At 43.0% G+C, this 24,183-nt stretch overlaps 2 protein-coding genes across 2 annotated transcripts in view; both read left to right on the forward strand.

The window, feature by feature from the left end:
* The window catches only part of ank1a (ankyrin 1, erythrocytic a), a gene marked incomplete at its 5' end in the record, with an annotated part of 82,608 nt that extends 65,553 nt beyond the window's left edge, over positions 1-17,055 (forward strand). Inside the window, 15 exons of the mRNA XM_079161667.1 lie at positions 294-498; positions 737-833; positions 976-1,204; positions 1,292-1,420; positions 1,559-1,678; positions 1,777-1,861; positions 1,986-2,060; positions 2,368-2,499; positions 2,690-2,845; positions 8,413-9,061; positions 9,302-9,650; positions 11,634-11,717; positions 12,027-12,179; positions 13,462-13,560; positions 14,721-17,055. Of these exons, the coding sequence (XP_079017793.1) occupies positions 294-498; positions 737-833; positions 976-1,204; positions 1,292-1,420; positions 1,559-1,678; positions 1,777-1,861; positions 1,986-2,060; positions 2,368-2,499; positions 2,690-2,845; positions 8,413-9,061; positions 9,302-9,650; positions 11,634-11,717; positions 12,027-12,179; positions 13,462-13,533 (2,535 nt within the window). The 3' untranslated portion in view covers positions 13,534-13,560; positions 14,721-17,055. The remainder of the gene's footprint in view (positions 1-293; positions 499-736; positions 834-975; positions 1,205-1,291; positions 1,421-1,558; positions 1,679-1,776; positions 1,862-1,985; positions 2,061-2,367; positions 2,500-2,689; positions 2,846-8,412; positions 9,062-9,301; positions 9,651-11,633; positions 11,718-12,026; positions 12,180-13,461; positions 13,561-14,720) is intronic.
* Positions 17,056-19,166: 2,111 nt separating this feature from the next.
* LOC306697745 (eukaryotic translation initiation factor 4E-binding protein 1-like) lies at positions 19,167-22,576 on the forward strand. The gene is made up of 4 exons (XM_079161776.1): positions 19,167-19,314; positions 19,429-19,594; positions 20,808-20,993; positions 21,949-22,576. The coding sequence occupies exons 2-4, from the start codon at positions 19,459-19,461 to the stop codon at positions 21,978-21,980; spliced, it is 354 nt and encodes a 117-aa protein (XP_079017902.1). The 5' UTR covers positions 19,167-19,314; positions 19,429-19,458; the 3' UTR covers positions 21,981-22,576.
* Positions 22,577-24,183: the final 1,607 nt, after the last annotated feature.

A 24,183-nucleotide genomic window follows, 5' to 3' on the forward strand; every position in this document is an offset into this window, starting at 1 on the left:
TTGTCTTTTCAAATGTGTTATTTAAATCATTAGCTATTTTATTCACTGTGGACTTCTCTCTCCCTTTCTCTTCACTTTTAATTTTTCCCTATTCGTTTGTCCTTTTTTTTCCTCCAATGCCCCATCATCCATCTCCCGTTGTCTCATTCTACCTGCTATCCTGTAATTTTTTGGTATCTTCATTGCCTGTTCATATGTTTCTTTTGTCTAATTATCCTTTTTTTCCCACCACATCATCACACCTGTGTCCGTGTTACGTACCCTCTCTCTCCATCATTTACTTTCAACCTCAGGCTCAGCCAGTTCCAGATGAGCTGGTTGCAAAGCTGCTCGGTAACCAGGCAAATTTTAGCCCCGTGGTCACTGTGGAGCCTCGGCGGCGCAAGTTCCACCGGCCCATTGGCCTGTGTATACCCCTGCCCCCGTCCTGGAGAGACAGCCCCAGAGACGCTGGGGAGGGCGACACTACCAGTCTGCGTCTGCTTTGCTCTGTCATAGGTACTGCATGTCGCGACTGGGAGTTGTGTGAGTGGTGAGTAAGTGTGTGTGTGTGTGTTTGTGTCGACTGGAGCAGTATCTTCCATGGCGAGGATGAAAGATGTCAGTGACTTAATTGGATGTAAAAAGTATTTGTTCTTATATTGTACAAACACCGTCACCGTGAGACTTCTTCTTTGTGACCTTTGCTAAAGCCAGATTAACCAGTTTGCCCTTTCTCCTTCTGTATTATTTCCAGGCGGCACAGCCCCAGCCCAATGGGAAGACATTACTGGCACCACCAAGCTTATGTATGCTAAAGACTCTGCCAGTTTCACAACCAATGTTTCAGCACGGTAAGCTCAGTTGGCAACACGTACATATCTGCCATCGTACCATAAAGTGTAATGTAAGCCTTTACCATCTAACATCATTTTATCAAGCAACTAGACTGACTTATGTTCAATACTGTGATTACATGTCATTGTTTCCTCTCAGATTCTGGCTCGCAGACTGTCCTCGTACAGCTGAGGCCGTCTCCTTTGCCAACCTGCTCTACAGAGAGCTGTCAGCTGTACCCTACATGGCCAAGTTTGTGGTGTTTGCAAAGATGAATGAGCAGCGCGAGGGCCGCCTGCGCTGCTACTGCATGACTGACGATAAGATGGATAAAACCCTGGAACAGCATGAGAACTTCACGGAGGTGGCTCGCAGCAGAGACATAGAGGTCAGTTTAAAGACGAGGGCAGTGCAACATACTAATGTAGTAAGATTCTAGTGCAGCGTAGGCTAATGCCTGTGTCTTGTCTTGCAGGTGATGGAGGGAATGCCACTTCACCTGGAGTGTTCAGGGAATCTGATACCCGTGAGGAAGGCCACCCAGCAGCCTCGCTGCTTCAGCTTCCAGGCCTTCAGAGATAACCGACTTCCTGTCTCTGTTAAGGTATTACCATTTGTGTTTCTCACACAGATGTTTCTTCAGATTTATCTTCTTTGTCGCACACTTGTTACTGCACCAGCTTTGTCTCCACGCTACGTATGCATGTGTCTTCATTGCTCTCCTTGTGTCCGTGTGTCTAAGGTGAGAGACAGCAGTAAAGAGCACACTGGATTTCTGTCTTTCCTGCGCAAGTCCACTAAATATGAGGACAACCAACATGTGCTCTGTAACCTCAACATCACCATGCCTCCATGTATCAAGGTAAAGCTCTCGAAGCTACACGACACATACGGTGTATTTAATTATAGTCATTTTCCCTGATATGGTAAACTTAAGTGTTCTTTGCTTGTGACTGGCAGACTATTGGGAGTGAAGACCGGAGGCGAACTCTGACCCCGCTGGCTTTAAGAGAAAGATACAGCGCCCTAAATGAACCTGCTATGGGTATGAGGTTCTCACTCTCTCACTTGTAAATCATTGTACCTGCTTATTTTCTTGTGATGATATATCAATCATTCAATTTAACGGGGTCAGATGTTAAATATCAGTTTTGGTCTGGTTTGTGCAGCATCTATGAATGCTATGGAGAGGACGGAGCTAAAGATGGCTGTGATTGCAGAACAGTTGGGACTGAGCTGGGCTGGTGAGTGAACAAGAATATACCGAATCTGCTTTTATTTGTTGTAAACCATCCATGTTTACCTTATGTCTGACAAGCTTGCCTAGCTCTCTGCTGATTAAGGTCTAACATGGCGACCAGCCAATGAAACTAATTATTTCCTGTGTTCCTGCCAAGAGCCATAGCTGTTTGTTCTGCCTCTTCTGGACAGAGCAACTGTGAAGCAGAGTGCCATTTCAAGACTGCGCACACTATAATAGCATGAAACCGGTGAAATTATGTGAATATTTCCTTCACTTCCGTGATCTTCGTCTTCTCCTTTTCTGCACAGAGTTGGCACGCGAGCTTCAGCTCAGCGTGGATGACATCAATAAGATCCGTGTGGAGAATCCCAACTCGCTGCTGGAGCAGAGCTCTGCGCTGCTCAACCTGTGGGCCACCCGCGAGGGCAAGAGGGCCAAGAGTGAGTATATGAGATCTGAGATTGCTGTGAATTTCTCTCATCCCCTCATCGTCTTTATTTACGTCTCTTTGATCCAATTAAAGTCAGATTGTTGTTGTAATGGTTTTGCTGTCTGTCCTGGGAACCCCCTTCCCCTCCTTCTCTTTTTCCTTGTCTGCTTGTGTCTCTCCTTCACACGTCTTCCCTGCAGTGGAGAGCTTGTACGCAGCTCTGAAAAGTATTGACCGTATGGACATAGTCAACATGTTGGAGGGCCAGCCGCCTCAGCCGCCTCAGCCTACCAGACAAGGCTCCCGCGATTTCAGCAGACGTCGAAACGACAACGTCTCCCCTGGTATGACCAATGGTAAGTTCCCTCCCCAAATCCCACAATGCAGCCCCTGCCCCATGTCCCTTTTTCCTTGACCCTGAGCCATCTTTCCAATAAACATTCCTACACGCTCTCTAAAATCCGCTGAAGGCAAAGTGTTTCCCTCTGAATTCTCTCTGTTGTTCCCATATCTTTATTGTTTATTCCGCCGGGATGCTGTTGTGTATGAAAGGTGCCACAAACGTGAAACTTTTGCAGGACTTTGCCCAGGCAACATGCAGAGGGACTCAGGACACTCCTACTGTGCTACAACCTGTGTAGTGCTTTTGGTTATACGTACATTTCACCATGTATTCATTCAATGTGATGGGAAGTAAAGTGAAGTATACAAAAAAGTATGATTTGAATGATGAATTATAGTTTGCATCCCATTACTGAAAAGCCTTTCAGCAAAACACTCCACATAGATATAAGTAAAGTATCCTAGCATTAATAGTAATAGCTTTATTAGTTATTATTGCTGTCATTGTTGTTATTTTGTGTTCTCTTGTCAAATAATTAGATTAGTCAGTATTTGACTATATTAAGAGTTTTCCGCCCATTAAAAAGTTAGAGGGGCTACATTCTAGAGAGATATTTTGTTTATAAAACAACATATCGTCATACATGATCAGTCCACGTAGATCATACTATAAGTATAACCTAGCTTAACTGACTTCCTTACTAATTGTCAGTCCTCAGTCTTTTACTCCTTTCCCTCATGGTTCCCTTCACACATGCATACCGTACATCTTATTGACTCCATTTTCACCTCTGGACTGGTGAGCTCCCCATCTTACTGGACTGGCTTCTTCTCTCTGTATCCAGTGCAGACGATGAGTCAGTCTGACAGGTGACAGGTCCTATTCTGTGAAAACTGGAGCAATACTCAGAGATGTAACAATGCATAGAGATACGACCATGAGGCTCAAAGGGTGAAAAGGGAGATGTTCAGATCACAGCTGCAGTGAATCTGATAACCATATATCTGTCATGTCTGTCTATCTGTCTGGCTACCTGCCTCCCAAAGGCCGTTCCTGCTTTGACGTTCTGCATAAAAACGTGGCGGCACTTTGAATACCTGAATATTGTGTCTTCTGGTAATCACGCAATGATCACAGCGACGGGTCTCCAAAGGAAGAAAGATTTACTATCCAGATTAAGTACGTCCTAACGGCACAGTGACCAAGTGGTGGACCAGAACTGACTTTTTAGGCAGTAAATACAACGAGTAAATGAACCAAATGGTCAGTTGAATCAAAAAAAACCCATCAGGCTTCATCTTCAAAATAAATATTGTGGTAGACAGTGAAGGACTAAATACATACATTAATTTTTCACTTAGTTAATCTTTTTCAAAGATTAATTTATTCATTCAATATTATACCAATAGTTTGACATTTTGGGAAACATGTAAATGTTCTGTCTTGCTGAAGACGATCAATACCACTGTCATGTCTGTACGGTAAATATGAAGCTACTGCCCCCGCAAGCAGCTGTTTAGCTTAGCTTAGCATTAAGACTGGAAACAGGCAGAAACAGCTTGCCTGTATCTGTCCAGGCGAGCTGTTTTAATCCTATAGTGGAGATGGAAAGAGTAGTCACTGTGTTCATTTGTGTACTTAAGAGGTGCTGGTATGTGAATGTTTTAACTTTGGATGGAGCCAGGTTAGCTGTTTTCAGTCTTGATGCTAAGCTAAGCTAAACGGCTGCTAGCGGTAGCTTCATATTTACCATACAAATATGAGAGCTGCTTCTCATCTAACCCTCTGCAACAAAAACAAATTAGTGTATATCCCCGAATGTAGAACTGCTCCTTTAATTCAGGTTCAGTCCTCCATAAACTAATTATCATTATTATTGAAATAGTCTTTTATAGAACAAGCTGGCAGAATATTCGCTAGAGAGTAGAGGAATCAGTTATACTGCAGTCTTCCCCTCTTCTTGTCAGAACATTGTCTGTAGGATTTTACTTATGCGTGTTCCTTCGTAGCTGTAGTGCACCTCTATTGTAGGTGAGCACATTTCGCAAGTTTGCTCAAGATAATTCCAGCTTAGGAAAGATAATATATACATTAGATCATTATAGATAGAACCTATTGTTTTAGACATTTTTAAGAGGAAATTTAAATTCTCTCTGCCCGTGGCTGCATGGGGAGTAGTTTGAGTCTCTTTAGGGCTAATGTTGAATGTCCTTTTGGGAGCCCTGTTTTCATTCCCTGTGAATCTGTCCCTCTCTCTGTGTTTCTCTGGACATGTCATCTGCAGCCTAGCCGTCCTACTCTTCCTCCTTCTCACTCCTCTCCGAACTCTGACCTCATGCCAACTTCATGTTGACCTCTGACCCACATCTTTATCTTTTATCTTCTTTTTTTTTGCGACTAGTCGTGCATTTTCTTTTTTTTTTTGTGCTCTTGAAAACCCCACCTTTTTAAGTGTCCGCTCTGTGACCAATACCCCTCACACAGACTGTGTACTCAGCACCCACTGGGAGGGGGGAGGTGACCCTCGCTCTCTCTCTCTCTCTCTCGCGGTTTCTGTCTGTGACCATCACCCTATTTTATATTCCTCTTCCTCTCTTGCTGCTCTTCTTTTCTCTTTTTCCTATCCCTTCTTCCCCTGCCCTCCTGCCTGTCTGCATGTGCATGAGGCTGACTATCATCGCTCATCTCCCCCTGTGTTTGCATGGAGACACTGGGATGAGGGGCAGGAGTAGCACTGGCTAGTTGGAGATGACGACTCAAACGCTGCATTGGCCCTTAATGCTGCCTGACCAACAGACGCGTTCGTGCATGGCATGCATACTGAGAATGGACCTACAATATGTCTCTTCCTCCTCGGTGATCCGTCCCAAGGGGGGTAAAAAAGGCCACAAACCCTTTTTTTGTGAACTGTGACTTGCGTCTGTTCTGTTCATGTATGAATGTTGTGGTTGTTTTGTATGTCACGGATTCTATGTAGACTGTGTCCATCTGATGGCTTATTTAATGTAAATATATGTTTTTAATGTCTTTGTGAGTGTTCTACGAGGGTCAATTTGATATTGGTCCTTCCCTAAATGTAATTCTACTTATTGTTTAATGTCTGTGTGAGTGTATCAGTGTGAGCGTCTTTGTGTGTTTTAAGTTGTATATTGTAAGTGTTTTGTGTACTCCATATACATTTGACCAGTGTATTAGTGTTTAAGAGTATGGACAAAATTAGTATATTTCCTTTACATGTATTTTATGTGAGCTTTGCTGCTTTGTTTTTCTGTATTTGTGTCTTTTCCAATCAGCGGGGTCAGGCAATCATTTTTCATATTTCATACTTCCACATTCCTTCTATATATTTTTTTCTCTTTCTTTCACCATCACTGCATTATCTTCTAACATGAAGAGAGAGGGCTGACAAACAATTTCACGATCTAATTCATGGCAAACAAAAACTAGTAGTAGTTTGTGTGGTGTCACAGAAAGCTGACTCATAAACACACACTCTTCCACCATATTTCCAATACACACCTGATCCTGCACCTCATTTACTTGCAAGATACATTTTTGTAGGTACTTACGTCAAAACAGACTTTGTCTTCTTCATTATATAAAGAGTAGACTTGTTTGAAGAAATCAGTTCATATCAGTTCAATAAAGAGCTTGTTGTTATTAGATTGTATTGCTATTATTATAGCTCTAAATGTTTTTGCTGCAGCTTATAGTACTCTGATTTAATGCAGCATTGAAAGTGAATCCAAGGGACAATCAAGCATTTGTTAATGTGGCCCCTAATCTCTAAAGGAACCTTACCCAATATTTTCTGTTGTAGCCCAAATAAACAAGGAATGAGGATTTGAAACTTATATTCAACTCTTAACTCATCATCTTCATTGTTAAATTAGGACAATAAGATATTTCATCAACAATGGATGTCAAAACTCTTTTAACTTCATGAGACAGCACATTACAAAAACAAACACATATATATATTTATGATTGCTATTTTCTATAGACAACTGACAGCAGCTGAGAGAAAAAGCAGAAAGTAGGACAAGAGGTCCTTCTGGCCGCTTGGTGTCACAAATATATCCTGCACTCTCAGCAGTACTCAACAGCAGCATTGCCAACCATGAATCAAGTTACATCCTGCAGCTCTGCACATCTTCCTCATCACTATACAGTATACACACACAGTCTCTCCCTCTCTCTCTCTCTCATGCAGAAGGTGAACCGCCTCCTCGTCTTGCTCTTATCTACATACTGTGTGCTCTGCATTACATCTCCTATTTCATCCTCTGGGGAATGTACTTCCTGTTAACTCACCCTGTAGAGTGACAGTCATGGTGTCACTCGCACTTTGTTTTACCTACATTGCCATTCATTGAAAGTTTTACATAAACTATTCACCTACTTTCCATGATAGTTTTTCATTTATAGAGTAATTCATTCCGTATGATCAAGATGGATACAAGGCACATTATATGTATAGTAAAAGTGCATTCTTTGCAACGTAGTTATCTTTCTTTTTGTGCAATATAAAGTAATTATTTCAATTAAAAAAACATTCCTGCTGCCATGACATTGTGCTCTATCATGCCAGGTCTGCCTTTACAAAAAATTAATCGTTACAGAGGGTTTTCAAGACAGTTGAAGGAGTGACCTGAGTCCACAGCACATTAACAATGTGCAGTTTTTACTAATTTATATAATTGGACTTAAAATACTCATTCAAATCTATGTTTGAGACCATGTGAATTTCACAACAGACTCCTGTATATGTGTTTGCATAAATATCAGCAGTACTATATGTTTATATAGCTGTCTTATATAGCTGTCTTATATTGACTGCATTATAATAATGTCAATGAGAGAGCAAGCAGCTGTGTGCAATGAGCTGGTTTGTGTGTTTGTGTGTGTGTATGCACTTGTGTGTGAGGAGAGAATGAGATTGCCTGCGTGCATGCCATCCAGCCTGACAACGATATTAACCTGCCTGTTTTTTGAGTGGGTTTGAATGCATGCATATCTGAGTGTGAGTGTTTACGTGTGATGGTATGAGACTGAGAGTGCGCGAGTGTGTTTATGGCATGTGTATATGTGACTAAGTGTGTGTCCCTGCTGGACAGGTGTGTGTGTCCCAGCCCCAGGTTGGGGGCAGAGGCAGTAATTCCTGTCCATCTCCCTGCAGGTGGCAGCCGGCAGAGCAGCATCAGTCACTGCTGGGTCCAAACCAAACAGTCTCTCAGTCCGTCCGGCTGTGTCTGCTGCTGCTGCCGCTGCTGCTCTCACAGTCAGCGCTGGCTGATCGAGCTTGACAAACCCTCTTCTTAAAGCTGCCTTTGCTCTCTTGTCTTAAGCTCCTTGCACCTTTATTCTAGCTCCTATTGTCTTGCCCCCCCCCCTCCCCCTCTCTCTCCTTCCCCATTTGTTCCTTCAGCCTCCTCTACTCCCCCCCCCCCCCCCCCCCCCCCCCCCCCCCCCCCTGGGCAGGGGCACTTACCCCCTCCCGGGGTCCCGGTGCTGTGGGGGTGAGGTGGGGAGCGAGGCGGAGGGCCGGGTGTCAGTGTGCCTCTCTCTGTCTCGCTCCAGGTTATGGGTTCGCGCAGGAAGAGCTTCTCTCACCGGCCTCCATGCAGTACAGCCTGCCCTCCCCGCTGGGCGCTGAGCCTTACTGGCAGGAAGTCTCCAGTCTGGACTGTGCACCCATTGCCACCACAGAAGAAGACACCCTCATGGAGATGTCTGATGTGCAGGTGTGGCCCTCAGGCAACAGCCCATCCCTGGTACCTGTGGAGGACTCCTCGCTTGAGTGCAGCAATGCTGACGATTCAGAAGGTCTTCTGGGGCTGCCGTATGGAAGTCTGGGTCGGCCGGCTAGTCAGGCCAGCGCAGCCAGTGGAGGGGGTGGGGTGCTGAGTGGCTCCATTGAGCTTCCCGAAGACGATTCAGAGATGGGCGTTGACTCACTCAGCACTGCCACGCCAGCCTCGCTTGGGGGCACCATCGCTGGGATCAATCTTAACGGGCTGAACAATTGTCAGGGGTCATGTGCAAGTTTGGAGGTATCAGCAGTCACCAGTACGACTGGTGGAGATGGAGCTGGAGGAGGAGGAGGAAGAGGAGGAGGAGGGACGGGCTCAGAGGAAGGGCTTTCTCTTGTTGCAGGACAGCAAAGGGTGTATGCTCGGCTGAGTGAGTCACCTGGTCTGAGCTGTGTTGCAGACCGGAACGGAGACAGGTGAGTCGGACCTCTGTCTGCCTCTCAGGTGACAAGTCACAATCACACCAACAAAACAATAGATCTGTTTTAACATCTCCTTAATCTTTATTGCATGTCAGTGGATGTCACTGGTGAACTGGAGTTATTTTTTCTTAGGGAGGAAGTGACCCCTAAGGGGAATGATGAGTTGTTTTACTTTCCTTGGAGAGAAGCATGTACAGTGTACCACCACCGCATTGATCCATTCTCCCCTTCCAGGTCAGGAAATGGTGGAAACGGAGGGGGTGCAGGCTCTTTCCTTTCCTACATGCAGGAGCAGACAGGCCCAGGGTGGATCCCTGTTACTGATCCTACGCAGGCCTGGGTGGGCAGTCAGGCTAAACCCAGGCAGGCCATGGACACCATGATATCATCCGTATGTAACGCTGTGGACGGAGACCAGTTACGAGTGTCCCAGGAGGCCCTGCTTCAGCCTGTGAGGGACATGGGGCACTCAGAGATCTTACGGGGGCACTTCAGAGGTACCCAGCCATTTGAGAAGGGTTTGGGCTTCCCGCACAGGGTACCAGAGCTGAGGGCCTGGGACGACGTGCGGCTGAAGGGCCAGGTGAGTGTGTCGCTCCTTCCATGCAAAATAAGAGGGACGTTTGTCCTTTATGACAACGAATCAGTTGTACAGATATTACACTTTGTATAATGATGAATGTTGCATAGGCTTTAACTGTTGTGATGCAAAGCCAACTAATTTATTTCAACGATTATTAAATAGGTCCTAGAAACATACAGCAATCACACGCACACACTCACACACACACACACAGAGTCTAGGGCCCAAAATGGGCACAAACAGTCCGGACAGATATAGCAAGCATTCTCACTGTCCCGCTCATGTTACATTACCCCCCACCCCCACCACACCTCAATAATTTCTACGTGTTAACTTTCTGGCATCACGTCACTACACCACACTGTACAGGACAATGTCAGCCGTGAAACTGTAAGGGAGCAGAAATAGACAGTTTTTAGAGCCTTTGATAGAGTTTACGCTGGTGAGAAAAGAGCCCTTTTGTTTGGCTCAGTCACACTTTAACTTTTAGTGTGCTGCAGTGCTGCATAACTGTGTCTGCATAGAGATAATTGTTGCTGTCATGTTTCGACTCGGCTTTGTGGATGTGAAAATAGTTTGCAATTCAAATCATTGAAGGAAGTCAGAGGACAGGTGTCTTAGAGGTCTTACCACAGCGTAGAGAGCCACAGTGGAGAAGCCAAAGGTATTTAAAGCCCTCAGATCACATGGTCAGAAAGAGAGAGAGGTGGGAATAGAAGCCTCCCAAGGTTGCTTTTGCTTGGAATTGATGTCATTGAGTGGGTACTCCTGACCTGACCGTGGGAAGAAGAAGGAATAAAGACCTGAGGAAAGGGCCCACTGCCCCGGCTAAAGGAGGACGGACAGGAACTGAAAGATAAAGAAACAAACTGCAAACTGTATCAGTGACAGAAGGCTGCAGCTGTTGCCTTTTTCCCCCAGCTGAGAGAGGCGCTGCATTGGAAACAGGAGCCACTGAAGGCTGAGGGAGTGTATTATCGTGTGGTGCTGTGTTAATTTGCTGGGTTGATGTGGGCCCTGGTGACAGAACTCCTCTTCAGCTTCGTGCTGCTGGCCTTCCTGGTCATCAGCTGTCAGAATGTCCTCCACATAGCCAGCGGCTCCGTGCGGTCCGTGCTCACCTACATACACGCTCAGCTGGATCGTGAGCTCGGTGAGGTCGAGGGAGTGGCTGATGAAGAAGAGAACGTCACCACCAGAGTGGTCCGCCGCAGAGTCATCCTTAAGGTACAGAGAGAGGGGCAGAGGACCGTCGAGCAGAAATTTGAAGACAGGATTAACAGGCAGGAAAGAGATAGAGAAAATACTGTTTGGTTAAAGGGTGAAGGAAGCGGTATGCTTGTAGTGATGTAGGTTTGTGTTGATATGGGTAAATGATTTGACAGGGTTGTGTGATAAAAGTGGCAGTGAGGATTAACTTAGGACAAAGTGTATGACAATGACAAAAACTGATTTCAATCAATACAGAAATAATAATTTAGTTTAAATGATCATCAAATTGCTGTGAAAATGTGGCTAAATGTATCTTCTCGCCTCATGGACTCTTCCTCCTGGATCTCAGACTCTGTCAATGCTAACACGTGTGTTGACAAGTTTTATTCAGGTCTACACGGGCTGGACTGGCCCTCGTCCTCGCATTCCGGCTGTCTTTGAGCTTATAAATAGCTCTGTGACACGCTGCAAATTATTAGGAGCTATAACAGCATTCTCATGACCCTCATCAACAGTAATTATAAATGTCGCTAAGAAACTCGGAGAATCCCAACTGTTGGATGCACATGCTTCCGCAAACAACACGCTAACCTCTCACCCATCTGTTGTTCATCTGCTTCTCTGTCTTTCCAATAAGTGGAGGGGTTCATGGTGTGCAAGTAATTACACTGCAGTGACAGCTATTTTAACATGCATTAGGACCATCATTTACTCTTGAGTTTACTTAACTTTTTACACTTCAGGAAATCATATCTTGTTTTCTGTCCGCAGGGCGATGAAGTTGAAGATGTTCCTGGGGAGCATGTAAGCGAGGAACAGTTTACCGATGAACATGGAAACATCGTCACAAAAAAGGTCAGCCACTGAAAGATGTTTTTAAACTGTATTCTTAAACTGGGGTCCGGTGATTGTTTTCACTTATGACAGTGTTATAATACTCATTCACCGTCTCTCCACAGAATTATTATTAAACTAATAATCAAAGTTATTCACATATGATACATTACGCAATGGATACACTGAATGTCCCCCAAAAATAGATATTCTTTTTATATTAGTTCTTTTATATTTCACCAACTCTGTCTTTTCACTGCCTTATTCCCACTCTCTGCCTCCATCCATTACTCTCTCCCACCCTCTTTTGTACATGTGTGTACGTGATAGATTGTGCGTAAGGTTGTGCGCAGAGGGAAGGGTTCAGGTGAGGAGGGTGTTCAGGAGGTGAGCCTGGAGGGTTCTCTGCAGGATGCCAACGAGCTGGAGGTTGATGCTGAGCAGTTCATGAGCTACGCCATCCTGGGCCGGGACAGCAGCAAGGTGGGCTTCTGATCTGCAGACAGCTGACCATCTGATCAGGGCCTGTTTGATTGAAATCCATGTAGCAGCTAGTTCATAGTGAACAAGGGACTCTGTGCTGCAGTGAGCTTGAAAGGGTCATATCATCATGGCTTTCCCGGGCATATCCCGGCAGTCTTTGAGTAGCTAAACCTGCAGCAGCTTCAGTACGACAGGCTGAGGACAGTTTGTGTGTGTGTGTGTGTGTGTGTCCTCATTATCTTAGAAGCAATAGCCCTGTTTTATTGTGTCAGCCCTAAATCACTAGCGAGGATTGAGTGCAAAGTTTGGTTGGTTAAATTGGTTGATTACTGACCTTCTGTCACATTAATCTCCACCTGAAAATTATTCTTCTGCATGCAGGAGGAACAAATGAGTCCACTTAGCTCTGGTGCTGTTATTGCTCACAGTTCACCGGCCTATTCAGGGGTCTCATCATTTTAGTCATCACTAAGCAGCAACCAAACTTATCATCGTTTGTTTCTTGCATATTAATGACTGAATGAATTGATTGTGGCTCCTTGTGTGTGGCTATATTTTCATTCTGTCCCTATCAATTATCTCAATGGCTGACTCTTGTCTTTTCTGCCTTCATTAAAGTTGATAGTCCTTCAACTGTGACTGTGTTCTGTATCACTCAAACCTGCAAGACTCTGAATCAGAGCTGGGTCAAATATTATTTACTATCTTTTACCTTTTGTTTACTTTACCTGCAGGAAGTAGCAGAGGATTGGGGTTTAACACATTGGGACACTTCAGAATATTAGGGTGTCACTTTGTGTATTGTCTTAATGTGGTCAAATCCCATCCACCTGAATATCAGGAAATCAAAAATATATTTTTATTATTATCTGACCTACTCTGAATCCCAAAAGACTGTCGATGCCTCTGATGCGCTCTTTACTTATCTTCAACTGTCTTTCCAACTGCCACTCATCTTTTCTGTCCTTGCTTGACTGTTTATGCATAATTTCTTTCTCCCCCCCCCCCCTTCCCCTCCCTCTTTCCTCTCCCTTCACTTATTTGTTTCTCACATTTCATCTCATATCTGTTGTTTTTCTGTCCTTTCTTGTCTTGTGGCACTATTTCCTTTCTCTATTGCTCCATTTCTGTTTCCCTTCCTCATCTTGTTCTTCCTGCCCCGTCTCGTTTATTTCACTCTCCCTTACTAATGTTCCATCAACCTCTTGTTCGGCTCCTGTTTTCCCACCTCTTCTCAATCCTTGCACCTCTTCTGCTGCCAATCCCTTCCCCCCTGATGTAGCCCGATACTGTGGATGTGAAGAAAGGTGCTCAGATAGTGAAATGTGCCAGTCTACGGAGAGTTAAGCAGTGAGGCAGACTGAGTGCTGCGTCCCTGCAGGTACGGGACTGACCCACAGCGCCTCGTCTGACCTGTGGGCTAGACCATTTAATCCAGTCTCTCTGGATTAAATGCATCTGAATGTACCTTTAATTCAATACTAATGACATGTAATGTGATGCTGGCACAGAAAAATGAAACTTCAGTTTAACAAATTGTTAAGATTCAATCATTTAATAAAATAATACAATGAAAGTCTCAAAAAATGGGGACATTCAATGGGAAATCTGTTAAATCTGTCTAATATAGAATTGATTTTGATATACAGAGTTTCAGTCAGCATTAATGCAGAGGTGATACCAGTCATTTTCTTTTCAAATATCTATTTCTTCCAGTTTTACAATCTTAATAATAGAAATGGCTCGCCTGCTGCTAAATGCTTTGTCATGTTAACTTCAGATGTATGGAGTTATATTTGTGAGTAATAGCAAACATGCAACTAAATGCATTGGGCACAGAATACATTTTTGTTTGCTTAAATTAAATTATTCCTTAAAATTATGTTTCTGTGCACTAAATATAATGCCATACAGACGAACAACACTAGTTCAATGCAAATAGATCATTATTGTTTTGCTTAAAGTTAAGTCAAGTCAATTCATTTCTTTATGCATGTTGTGACTCGCTGGAAAAAGGGTTGGCACAGTGTGCACTCAGCAAAACAACCAACTAAAAAGGATCTTGTAAAGTGACAGCTCTCAAGGTCAAAGCTGTAAGGCCAGTTGTCCTGGGTATTGCTATCTGGAGCCACTGCAGTGTGTGTGTGTGTGTGTGCGCTTGTGTGTGTGTGTGTGTGTGTGTGTGCGTGTGTGTGTGTGTATGTATGTGAGTGTGCACGTGTGACTTGCCCTTTCTAACGTAAAGGCCTTGACATTCCTGAGATTACTGATATTTCAAGCGACTCACTACTGAATTTTGAACCACTTTTGCCAACCATTTTTGCTTGAATGCTTCTGCAGAACTAATGTGCCGTTTTAGTGTTTGAGTGTTGCAAAGACTGATCAGAATAAGAAAGGCATTTAGGTGATATATGAGCTTAAATTGTAGGGAAAGATGGCATATAATCATATTTGCATTGACTTACTGCCGCTTGCATGTCACCTGCTCTGTAGATTGCTGATGAGTTGTGGCTGATTCGGCGTGTTTCCGTCTCTCCACAGAGTTCTCCACAGGATTCAACCCCTTCACCGAAACCATCCTACATGGACACATGACCAGCAGCAGTTGACAGGAGGAGGAACACATAAAAAAAAAGGCAGACAGACAGAAATGAACGGCAACGCCATGACAACCATAGCGGCTATGCCTACTATCAGCACGCACCGGAAGAGAAGGATATGGATTCACTTGTAGTTTTTATTACCTTTTTTTTTTTTTAAAGAAACCGTTGAAAAAAAAACATCTACTACTACGCTAGAAGCATGATTTCATATAAAACAAAAACACAAACAAAAACAAAAAACTAGCAACCAAAACGTGCTTCCTGTTATATGTATCAGCATGAGTGACTGCTGCCGCATGGCCTGTCTTTATCTACGAAAAAAAACTGAGGGAATATAAGGGTGGGTCAAAGGGTGGGGAGGGATGGGGAGGACACACTGCTGTATGGGACAGGCATGCAATGTAAGGTACTGGCCTGTTTTCCAAACCAACAGGGAAAAGTTTATCAGTCAAACTTAAGAAAAGGGGGAGAATAAAATACTGAGGATTACATAATCTCTAGGCAACGGGTTACTCCTTTCCTCCTTGCCACACTCTTCCAGCTAAGAGCATCACAAACTAGTTTTAAACCTGTCCCAGTGTTCTCAAAGTCCAGTAAAGCTACAATTATCCCCAAGGATATCAGTGTTGTACATAATATCATATGCACTAAAATGCTCTACGTGACTGTGTGTTACGTGTGTTGTTTATGTTATAAGATCCCTATGCCATGCCACTGATGCTGCTGTTTCAGGTACATAAGAAATTCCCCCTTGTTTTTCTTGTTTGGTTCGTTTGATCTGAACCTATATATTATTCTATATATCTTGAGATCTTTGTGGGTAGAACATGCAATTGTTGTGTCGCTCTGCCTGTTTTTAAATGTCGACATTTTTGTGCGTCAGGTTGTTTGTTTCTTTGTGCTTTTCCTGTGCTTTCCGCCTTTGCTTTTGCCACGTCAAACTGTAGAGGGAAGACATAGTGTAAGTCATTTACTGTACTGTGGGTTTTTGAGCTTTGGGAGGGAGGTTTCTGCAGTGAACCTGCCTCCCTGACCTTCCCTCAGAGTGGTTTGCCTTGTGGAGGGGGTGACAAAGACATACATGAGTGACACATTATCAAGAGAGATTAACCTACTCTACCATCCCACTCCTCCGCATTTTCTTGTCCCCAGTGTGCCGTATGTCCTTGTGAGGTTTCTGTTAATCAGATGTCTGTCTGAGCCAAAAACCCAATGCCCTCACCTTCAATCTTGCCGTTATCGCCCTACCTCCTGCTTCTCACCCCCTCCTCACTCCTCCAGTCAGCCTCTCAGAGTAGATGTAGCAGTCCTGTCCACCTCCAGCAGGGGGCAGGATCTCACCGTCAGCTCGTAGCAGTGTCTGTTTGACCTCATAGTGTATATACAGTATATGACACCACCCCACATAAGGTGCAGTTATAGACTGTCTCACCACCACCAGAAGATGTCACTTGATGAGAGTGCAGTAACTGAAATGCTGGTAATAATGTAGCACTGGTATGACTGGGTAAAAGGTGAAGAGTCAGCTGGAGAAAGGAAAGTGTCGTGCCGAGGGTCGAGGACGTGTTGAGCTTTGATGTTTGTCTCCTTGGAAATTGTTTGGAGTGTAGCAAAGACAGTCAGTCACCAATCACTGTGATGAGAAACTGTAATACTGACCCGCAACTGTGAGCCGGACCCTTCCTGAAGCCTGTATCTTGTTCCACTCCTTTCTTTAGTGTTTCGTCTTTATTTGTCATGATTTACTGTCTTAACTGTACTTCAGAAGAAGCAATAATTGCTTACAAAAGGAAAGGATTGTTTGTGTGAATGTGTTTGAGTGTGTGTGTTTGTGAGGGAGAGAGAGGGGGGGTTTAGAATCATAGATCATATTCTTCCTCAGCTCGGGCTTTCAATTAGTTAATCACAGCTTTAGGCTACTCCTCACTCCACTCAGAAATGATGTCAGTACATTAGTATCCCACTTTTCATCACTTTGCTTTGTCTGGAAAAAAATTGATATTATGTTTTACGCCAAGATTGGGCAAATAGTGGTATGCCCTCATACCAGCCATCCCCCATGTCTGTTTTTGTTACTCATCAGGGAATGTAGGTGTGTTTAGTCTAGCTTTTAAACATTAATGGCATTCATATGCATCTTGAAAGAAATCCGTGTGTGTGTGTGTGTGTGTGTGTGTGTGTGTGTGTGTGTGTGTGTGTGTGTGTGTGTGTGTGTGTGTGTGTGTGTGTGTGTGTGTGTGTGTGTGTGTGTGTGTGTGTGTGTGTGTGTGTGTGTGTGTGTTTGCGTGAGATTTAAATATCACAAATTGTCAGTCCTGGATATTGGGACATGTCAACGTTGTGATATATGTCAAATGGACAAAGAGCAGAGGCTCTCAGATTATAATTCAAACTTGATTTAACTCAATAATTGTGTCATCTCACATGATATCAATTATCTACATGCATTAATTTCAAACATTATGTTAGACGTTGAATACTTTATTATGGAAAAATATGTCACAAGAACGCAATAATCACCCATCAATATGTCTTTGTTTTAGTTTGGCTTCACAGCCAGAGATGATGAATGAAGTCTTGGTATACTGTAAGTCATGTTCTAAAGTAGTCATCTGTGTTGGCTCTGTACTTCAGTAGACGGTGGGGCGTTCACTCTGTTGTATCAACTAAATACCATCATTACAAACATAAATAGAAATCATGTAAGAGGAAACATTTAAAGAGAGAAGCCTCAAATGGGTTTTGAATATTTTAACAAATATCCCTTCCACAGATATTATTTCTACTTAATTATATTTTTAATAACCACACAAAGTTGGATGTCTAAAAAGATTACACAGTAGTGTAATTGTGTACAACTTATGTCATAGCATACGGTTTGCTCTCTAAGGGCTCATAATTATGGTATGCATGGGTTGGTTTCTGAAGCAGGGGCCGTTTATAAATCCACTGCTGATGTCAGGGTTGGAGCGGGGCTGGAGTCTGATGAAAGGACAATGAGAAGGAGCACTTTGAAGTTAGAAGGAATTATTGTGGGGAGGCTTAGTGGCTCCGACGGCTAGTCTTTCAAGATGACAAGCATTTTTCCTCAACACAACCCTAATCTATTTCTGCCCCCTTTACCAAATATTGGACTGAGCCAATTCTAAGGCTTCCACATGGTGACAGTTTGAATGCGGTTTGAAAGGAGGAGTCCAACTAAGTGCAAGCAGAGGGAGGAGTGGTTACATCACAATAATGAACAATGTACAGCCCTGCACTGAGGGACCACTGAGATGATGCCATGCACCAAGTTCATGCAAAAATATTAACTGTTGCAAAAACTAGAGAACACATGTATATTCCTTTAGAATGGATTGAAGACATTATTAACGCAATAGCATATTACTCAATACTAAGGAATGCAACTGCGCACATGCACAGAAAATGTTTTTAAAATAAAAAGCTATATATATATATATATATATATATATATATATATATGAAATATATGAAAATATATATATATTTACTTAGAATGCTATGCACCCTTACTTGTCAACTGGGATTCTAGTTATGTTATGGATGTACTTTTAGCATCATACAGCTGTAGCTACCAAGAGACTGTTGAGTTCTGGGTAATGCCTGCAACCTGGGGATAAAATAGGGTTCTTGTGGGTATTTTAACCTGTTTTATTTGCTTTTTTTTATTGTTATGGAGATTCAAACATGAATTTAAAATATACATGTAAAAGCCTTTTAATCCAATCAAATCCGAGGACATCTATTGACAATTTACTCTGTACACCAGCTCAACATTTACAAAATTAATAAAGAAATGAAATGTCTTTGTGTATAGTGTGTATACTTTTGTGTGAGACACTTGCACGTGATACAAGTGATGATGATCACTCCGTAGTTTCGAACAAACCAAGTATTATAAACATGCTGAATTGCCTCGGGCCTCTTCCTGTATAGTGCTGTTATGAAAATGATTACATCTTATTCGACTCGCACCAAAGTACTGAATGTTTAACATAATGGTCTCTTTGAAACTCTGCAAACGCAAACATATAAATAGACAATGAGTCCACCAGTGGCTAAACCCTGTTTGACTGTATAGAAAAGGAAAAGAAGGTAAGATTCCATTTTTAATATCCATTGAATAAATTCAGTCCTGCAAAACCAGCAGCTATTGCTTGTGTATGCCACAGGTTACGGTTATAATTAAACTGGTTGTAGTTCATCTAACAAGGTCAGAGGAAGTTCTGGATCTATTAAGATATAATATGAATACGAGTTGTACAGCCATTGCACAGGCATTGTATGTCAGTAGGGGGCGCAATACGTTGGTTGTGTCCACCTCGAGTCTGGAGCATTCCCCTGCAGCCTGTCTGCGTGTTGTTTTGTGTGCATGTAGAGAGTGAGTGGAAGCAGAGAAACGAGTGCTCAGGTCCTTTTAAAGACAGAACCTGAACACTTTGTATGTGAGACTGCGTGTTGTAATGTGACGAATTTAGATACATTTCATCATTTGCACTTGTAAAAAAGAGGTATTTATTTTTATTTATGCGAAAGTGTGCATTCTGTTGAGCAAAACAGGCGCGGTGTGGCTTTGTTATTTTGTAAAACCAAGACTTTTTGCCTGTTTCATACTGTTCGTTTAGCCAGTTTTAGTGTAATATAGTTCAGACAAGATGTCCACTGACTGCAAGAAGACCACTGCCACGGACATCCCGTCGACCAGGAGGGTGACCATCAACGATGCGGCGCACATGCCCCTGGACTACTCCACTACTCCCGGTGGCACCCTGTTCAGCACGACCCCGGGTGGTGCGTAGTTATACATTATATTGACCTATGTGTGCCGAAGAGATGTCCCGTTACCCACCGTCATATATGACTTATACTAGTATCAACTAAACGGCGCTATTGTCGGTGAGTGCAGGAAACGCTCATGCTAATAACTCCATGAGGTCGGTTGCTGTCAAATGCCACTGTGCAGAACCAGCTGCTAGCTCTGCTTAAGCTAGCTGCTAACGGTAGCTAGCAAGTGTTGGGTTGATAACAGAGGAGACAAAAGAAGAAATACTACTGACTCGGTAAAACGGTAAATGTGATCCAAGGCAGGTGGGTGGTATAAACTCATACATCGCTGCTTTGTCATTACATGAGGCGTTTTATGGTGTTTGTGGGTTTTGTCAGCTGATCTTTGACTGTTAGCGACACCCATGTGTCCTCTGCTGCTAATGAAGCTCGTACTGATCATACGTCACTACGTCACGGACAACTAAAGCTGTGATTGGTTCTTTCCAGTTTGAGCCTGTGCTCCATGATGATCAGTTTGACGTTTTATACACACGTTTTGCTTTATATGTAGCGCATCAAATCGCGGTAAACATACTATTAACAGTAATACGTTGCCATCTTTGGATTGGTTCTCATTGGTCATGTGGTGTCATGAGCACCTCCCTCGCGGGTTGTGTGTTTATGTTATGTATGAATGCACAGCTGATGTACAAACCCAATATGACCTAACAAGTGATCCAATTGAAGTTTTATCCATTTTAGGATGCATTTCAGTTTAAACTTTTACCAGTGCTACTACTGGAACTACATTAAATATTATAAAGGTTTGATTTATACACGTTGTTGGTACAATATATGGGTGGATATTAAAGAATACATATGTCAGTTTTTTGCAAACACTCCAGTTTATTATTCCAAACTATTTTTATTTTTATTTACTCCTTTTCAATCAGAAGACTCTTGCATCAAGGAATTGACAATTTATAGCTGGTTATATGGTTAGATTTGATGGAAAGAAAAATAGACGGGACCATTACATTTAAATAGCATTAACAATACGGCAATATGGCTATTCAGCAGAGCAATGGTGAGAAGTGTCACGGTGGAACCTGCGTGAATATGATGGATGGATGACTGAGCCACTAATGCATGTGTGATCTAAGTACTCTGTCTGAACTGAGTCAGCGCTCCATGTCTGATATTCATCATTCTCTTTTCCTTCCTCTTCACACTCAAGGTACCAGAATCATCTACGACCGAAAGTTCCTGCTGGGGTGTCGCAGCTCTCCGGTGGCCAAGACTCCTCCGCGCGGTCTGCCCAAAATTCCAGGGGTGACCAGTCCTCCCTCCAAGGACACCGATGAGAAGGCCCATAACGGAGAACTACCGAACAACGTCACTGCACCTGACAGCAGCAACACTGGTTTGTTCACACCTCAGACAAACATCACAGGGATGCCCCTGCATATTGAGGGCAGGAGCCAGAGCTATAGTCAGATGCATACTCGTGTAGCCATTAAAAACTACAGCACTGATGGATCCTCCACCTCAGTTATGTTCATGTGTATCACTATCTCACACAGCTGCCATGATGGCTTGAGGTTTCAACACAAGATACAAGGATGTCATTTCAGCTGATTTCTGTTGAGTGTATTTCCGCCTCAACCAGTCGGTAGCTTAATGTGTATCCGTCCTGTCAACATCATTTTCATTTGATACAGAAGCTGAGGTTGCAGGTTGCAAGGAACTGTTCTGATTTTAAATATGTAGATTTTTAGAACTGCTATTTCTTGAAGTCGGCTGGCAGCAACCTGAACGGCTGCATCGATCTCATGGACGCTTGTCAACATTTTCTTGGCCATTTTTCAAGAAGAAGACTTCTACATTCTGAACTCCGCCGACCGAGCTCTGATTGGATCGGTTGCTTCTCCATTGAGCACACCACCAGACCTAATTTAATTGCTGATATAAATTTAAGACATGGGCGGCGTTTCAGAGGTCTGGAATCCAGCTACGGCCCGATGCGTTTCCTGATGTGGTTCCTTATTTATTTGTGTTTTTCTTTTCATTCTTGACTGGATTAACGGTCACTGACACAAGACGTTGCTGTGGGTCATAACTGAACAAATTAAACATGCTTCATTGCTTCTTTGGGTATCAGTCACCCTTTAGTGCACTCTTGCAATGTTTACTGCCAGATGTTATTGAACAATATTTTACCAGCTAGTGATTAAGTCCTCAAGTCTCCCTGAAATATTACTTATGATTACTTATTACTTACGATTTAAATATGATATGCAACTGTTGAAGGCGTAATGAAATGTAGAAAAACATGTTTTCACTTTATAAAATATTTCTTTCTTCTTTTTTTTGTCCAGGTGATGACTCACAATTCGAAATTGACATCTAAGTGGTCCTGCAGCGAGTCAGACTTACCAACACGATGCTGTGAAGAGAGGCTCAGGAAACGCCTTCTTATTTCCCATCATCCATTCCATGAAGACCTTCATTATCTCCAGTGTCATAGTGTCTTAAAGTCTGTCTTTATCGATCTCAATTGCTTACTATGACCAGAACAGATCTGTAATGATTTTCTGCCTCGAGGCTTAAAGCTGATTTATGTGTGACTAAGTGTGCCTTCCTACAGTGGCTATACGTTTAAAACACTGAGAAGTAAACCCCAACAAAGCCTCATCCCTAAGAACTGGGACAAGTTAATGGAAGATCAACAGGGAAAAGTAATAATTGTAATTTGCTGAATTTATTACCATTCCAGAAGGGTTTTTCTCTTGATCTGCTTTTATTTCAACACAGTTCCTGACGCCTCTCTTCAGCTGTTGCCTTGAAATGGTGAAGATACTGTATCATTTGTTTACTGTGCTCTCAAAAACGAGTTCTTCACCTGAAGTGTCATACAGAGAATGTAAAACATCATTTTGTTGATGACATTTTTGAAACAGATTTTCACACAGTTTGTAGGATGACAAAGCATTAAAGCAAACACTTTTTTTGTCATGTATTTGATATCTTCTTCTGTCATGTATTTTTGGGATAATATATATTCAACGGCTCACTGGTCTGAATACACATTTCTCTTTAAACTGGAAGAGCTAAAAGCCGTTAAAAGGAAAGATATAATGACCACGATGAGTTATTGACTGTTTCTTTACTAAAAGCAAGTGAAAAGCAAATATACATTTTTAAATGATAAATCTTCATCATGTTGCTTCACAGACTTCCTGTGCTCCTCTGATTCAGCACGAGTCATATCAGAGGAATTCCTCAAGGAGCACACTGGAAACTGATAACCTCAGTCAGCGGGGTGTATAAAGAGAGGTCAATATACAACTGCACATAGCTGGGAGACACTCCCTCCATCCTAAGAGCTGGATGGGGTCATGTCATCATGCAACATCTCCATTCCACCTCTGTTGCTGTCACCTTTCGTGCTTCACTGTGCCATAGTTGGGTTCATTCTGAAGTAGCTTACCAGGCTTTCCCTCTGATGGGTGTATTATATAAGTGCTTCTGAATAATGGATGTCCCAGGACAACTGAGACATTATTGCACTGAACTGTGTTGTTCAACTTCCTGTTGTGCAAAAGATGTGCAAGTAAAAATCGAATAGGACAATTAACTATCAGATGTGGTAGAGCGGGCGCCACGTCCTGACCGCAGCGGCCCGGTTTGTTGCATGTCGACCCCTGGCTTTCTCTCCCCTCTCATTAAGGCAAAATGGCCTGAATACAAGTACTTGTTCATTGGTCTGTTCACTACTGACTTACTATTTTGAGGTGTAAAAGTTGCTTGCAGTACCCATTTCATCAGTTTTAATTTTCCTGTAAAGTAAGAGTGCAGTGACCTGACCACCAGCGTGTTTTGGACGGAAAGGTTTGTTCAGGATGGAGTGTGAGAACTGACACGTGATTTGGAGGTGATGACATGTGACATGTGTTTCTCTGGACACTTGTTCGAAGTACCACATCAGCTTCATTATTGCAAATGGGCTTGAACTGGATATGGTTATTGTAGAACTTATAAGTACAAACAATAGAGTGGATCATTTACAGTTGTTTAAGTGAGCATAAATAAGCACATAATACCATTTGTGATAGTGTAAGCATGTAGCTCTCTGGCATCATCAACTGGCCAGACCATTGTATGGCATTAGGGGAATTCGACTGAAAGGTGTGAGAGAACTGGTCTTGTCTGGTCTTATTTGGGTGGAAGTGTGGATTGAACGGTTTCAGCTGATCAGTTCCAGTCCATCCTGTCTTTCCTCCACAGTAGCTTCACCATCTAGACGTGGACTCTCTCTATTCCCTCACTGCTCTGTTTGTTTGGGGTCTGAATCTCCCCTTGTCACCTCTGCTTCCTGACACCCCCTGCCCCCTCCTCCAAATAAACAAGTGCTACTGCTTTTCTCTCCCCCATTGGCCCATTCGTCAGTATACTTCTGTGTTGTTACTCTTGACCTGCCTGTTTGATCACAATCAACAAAAGAAGCCTGGCCAGAAAGGACACTAATGACCTCTGATGATGTGTGTGCTGTAAAAGGCCCAAAGATGTGGATTGGAGGTGAAGAAGGCAAATACACTAAAATGCTAGCTGGT

The sequence above is a fragment of the Pholis gunnellus genome, assembly GCF_910591455.1.
Source record: "Pholis gunnellus genome assembly, chromosome: 6".
In the NCBI taxonomy this organism is placed as follows: Eukaryota; Metazoa; Chordata; class Actinopteri; order Perciformes; family Pholidae; genus Pholis; species Pholis gunnellus.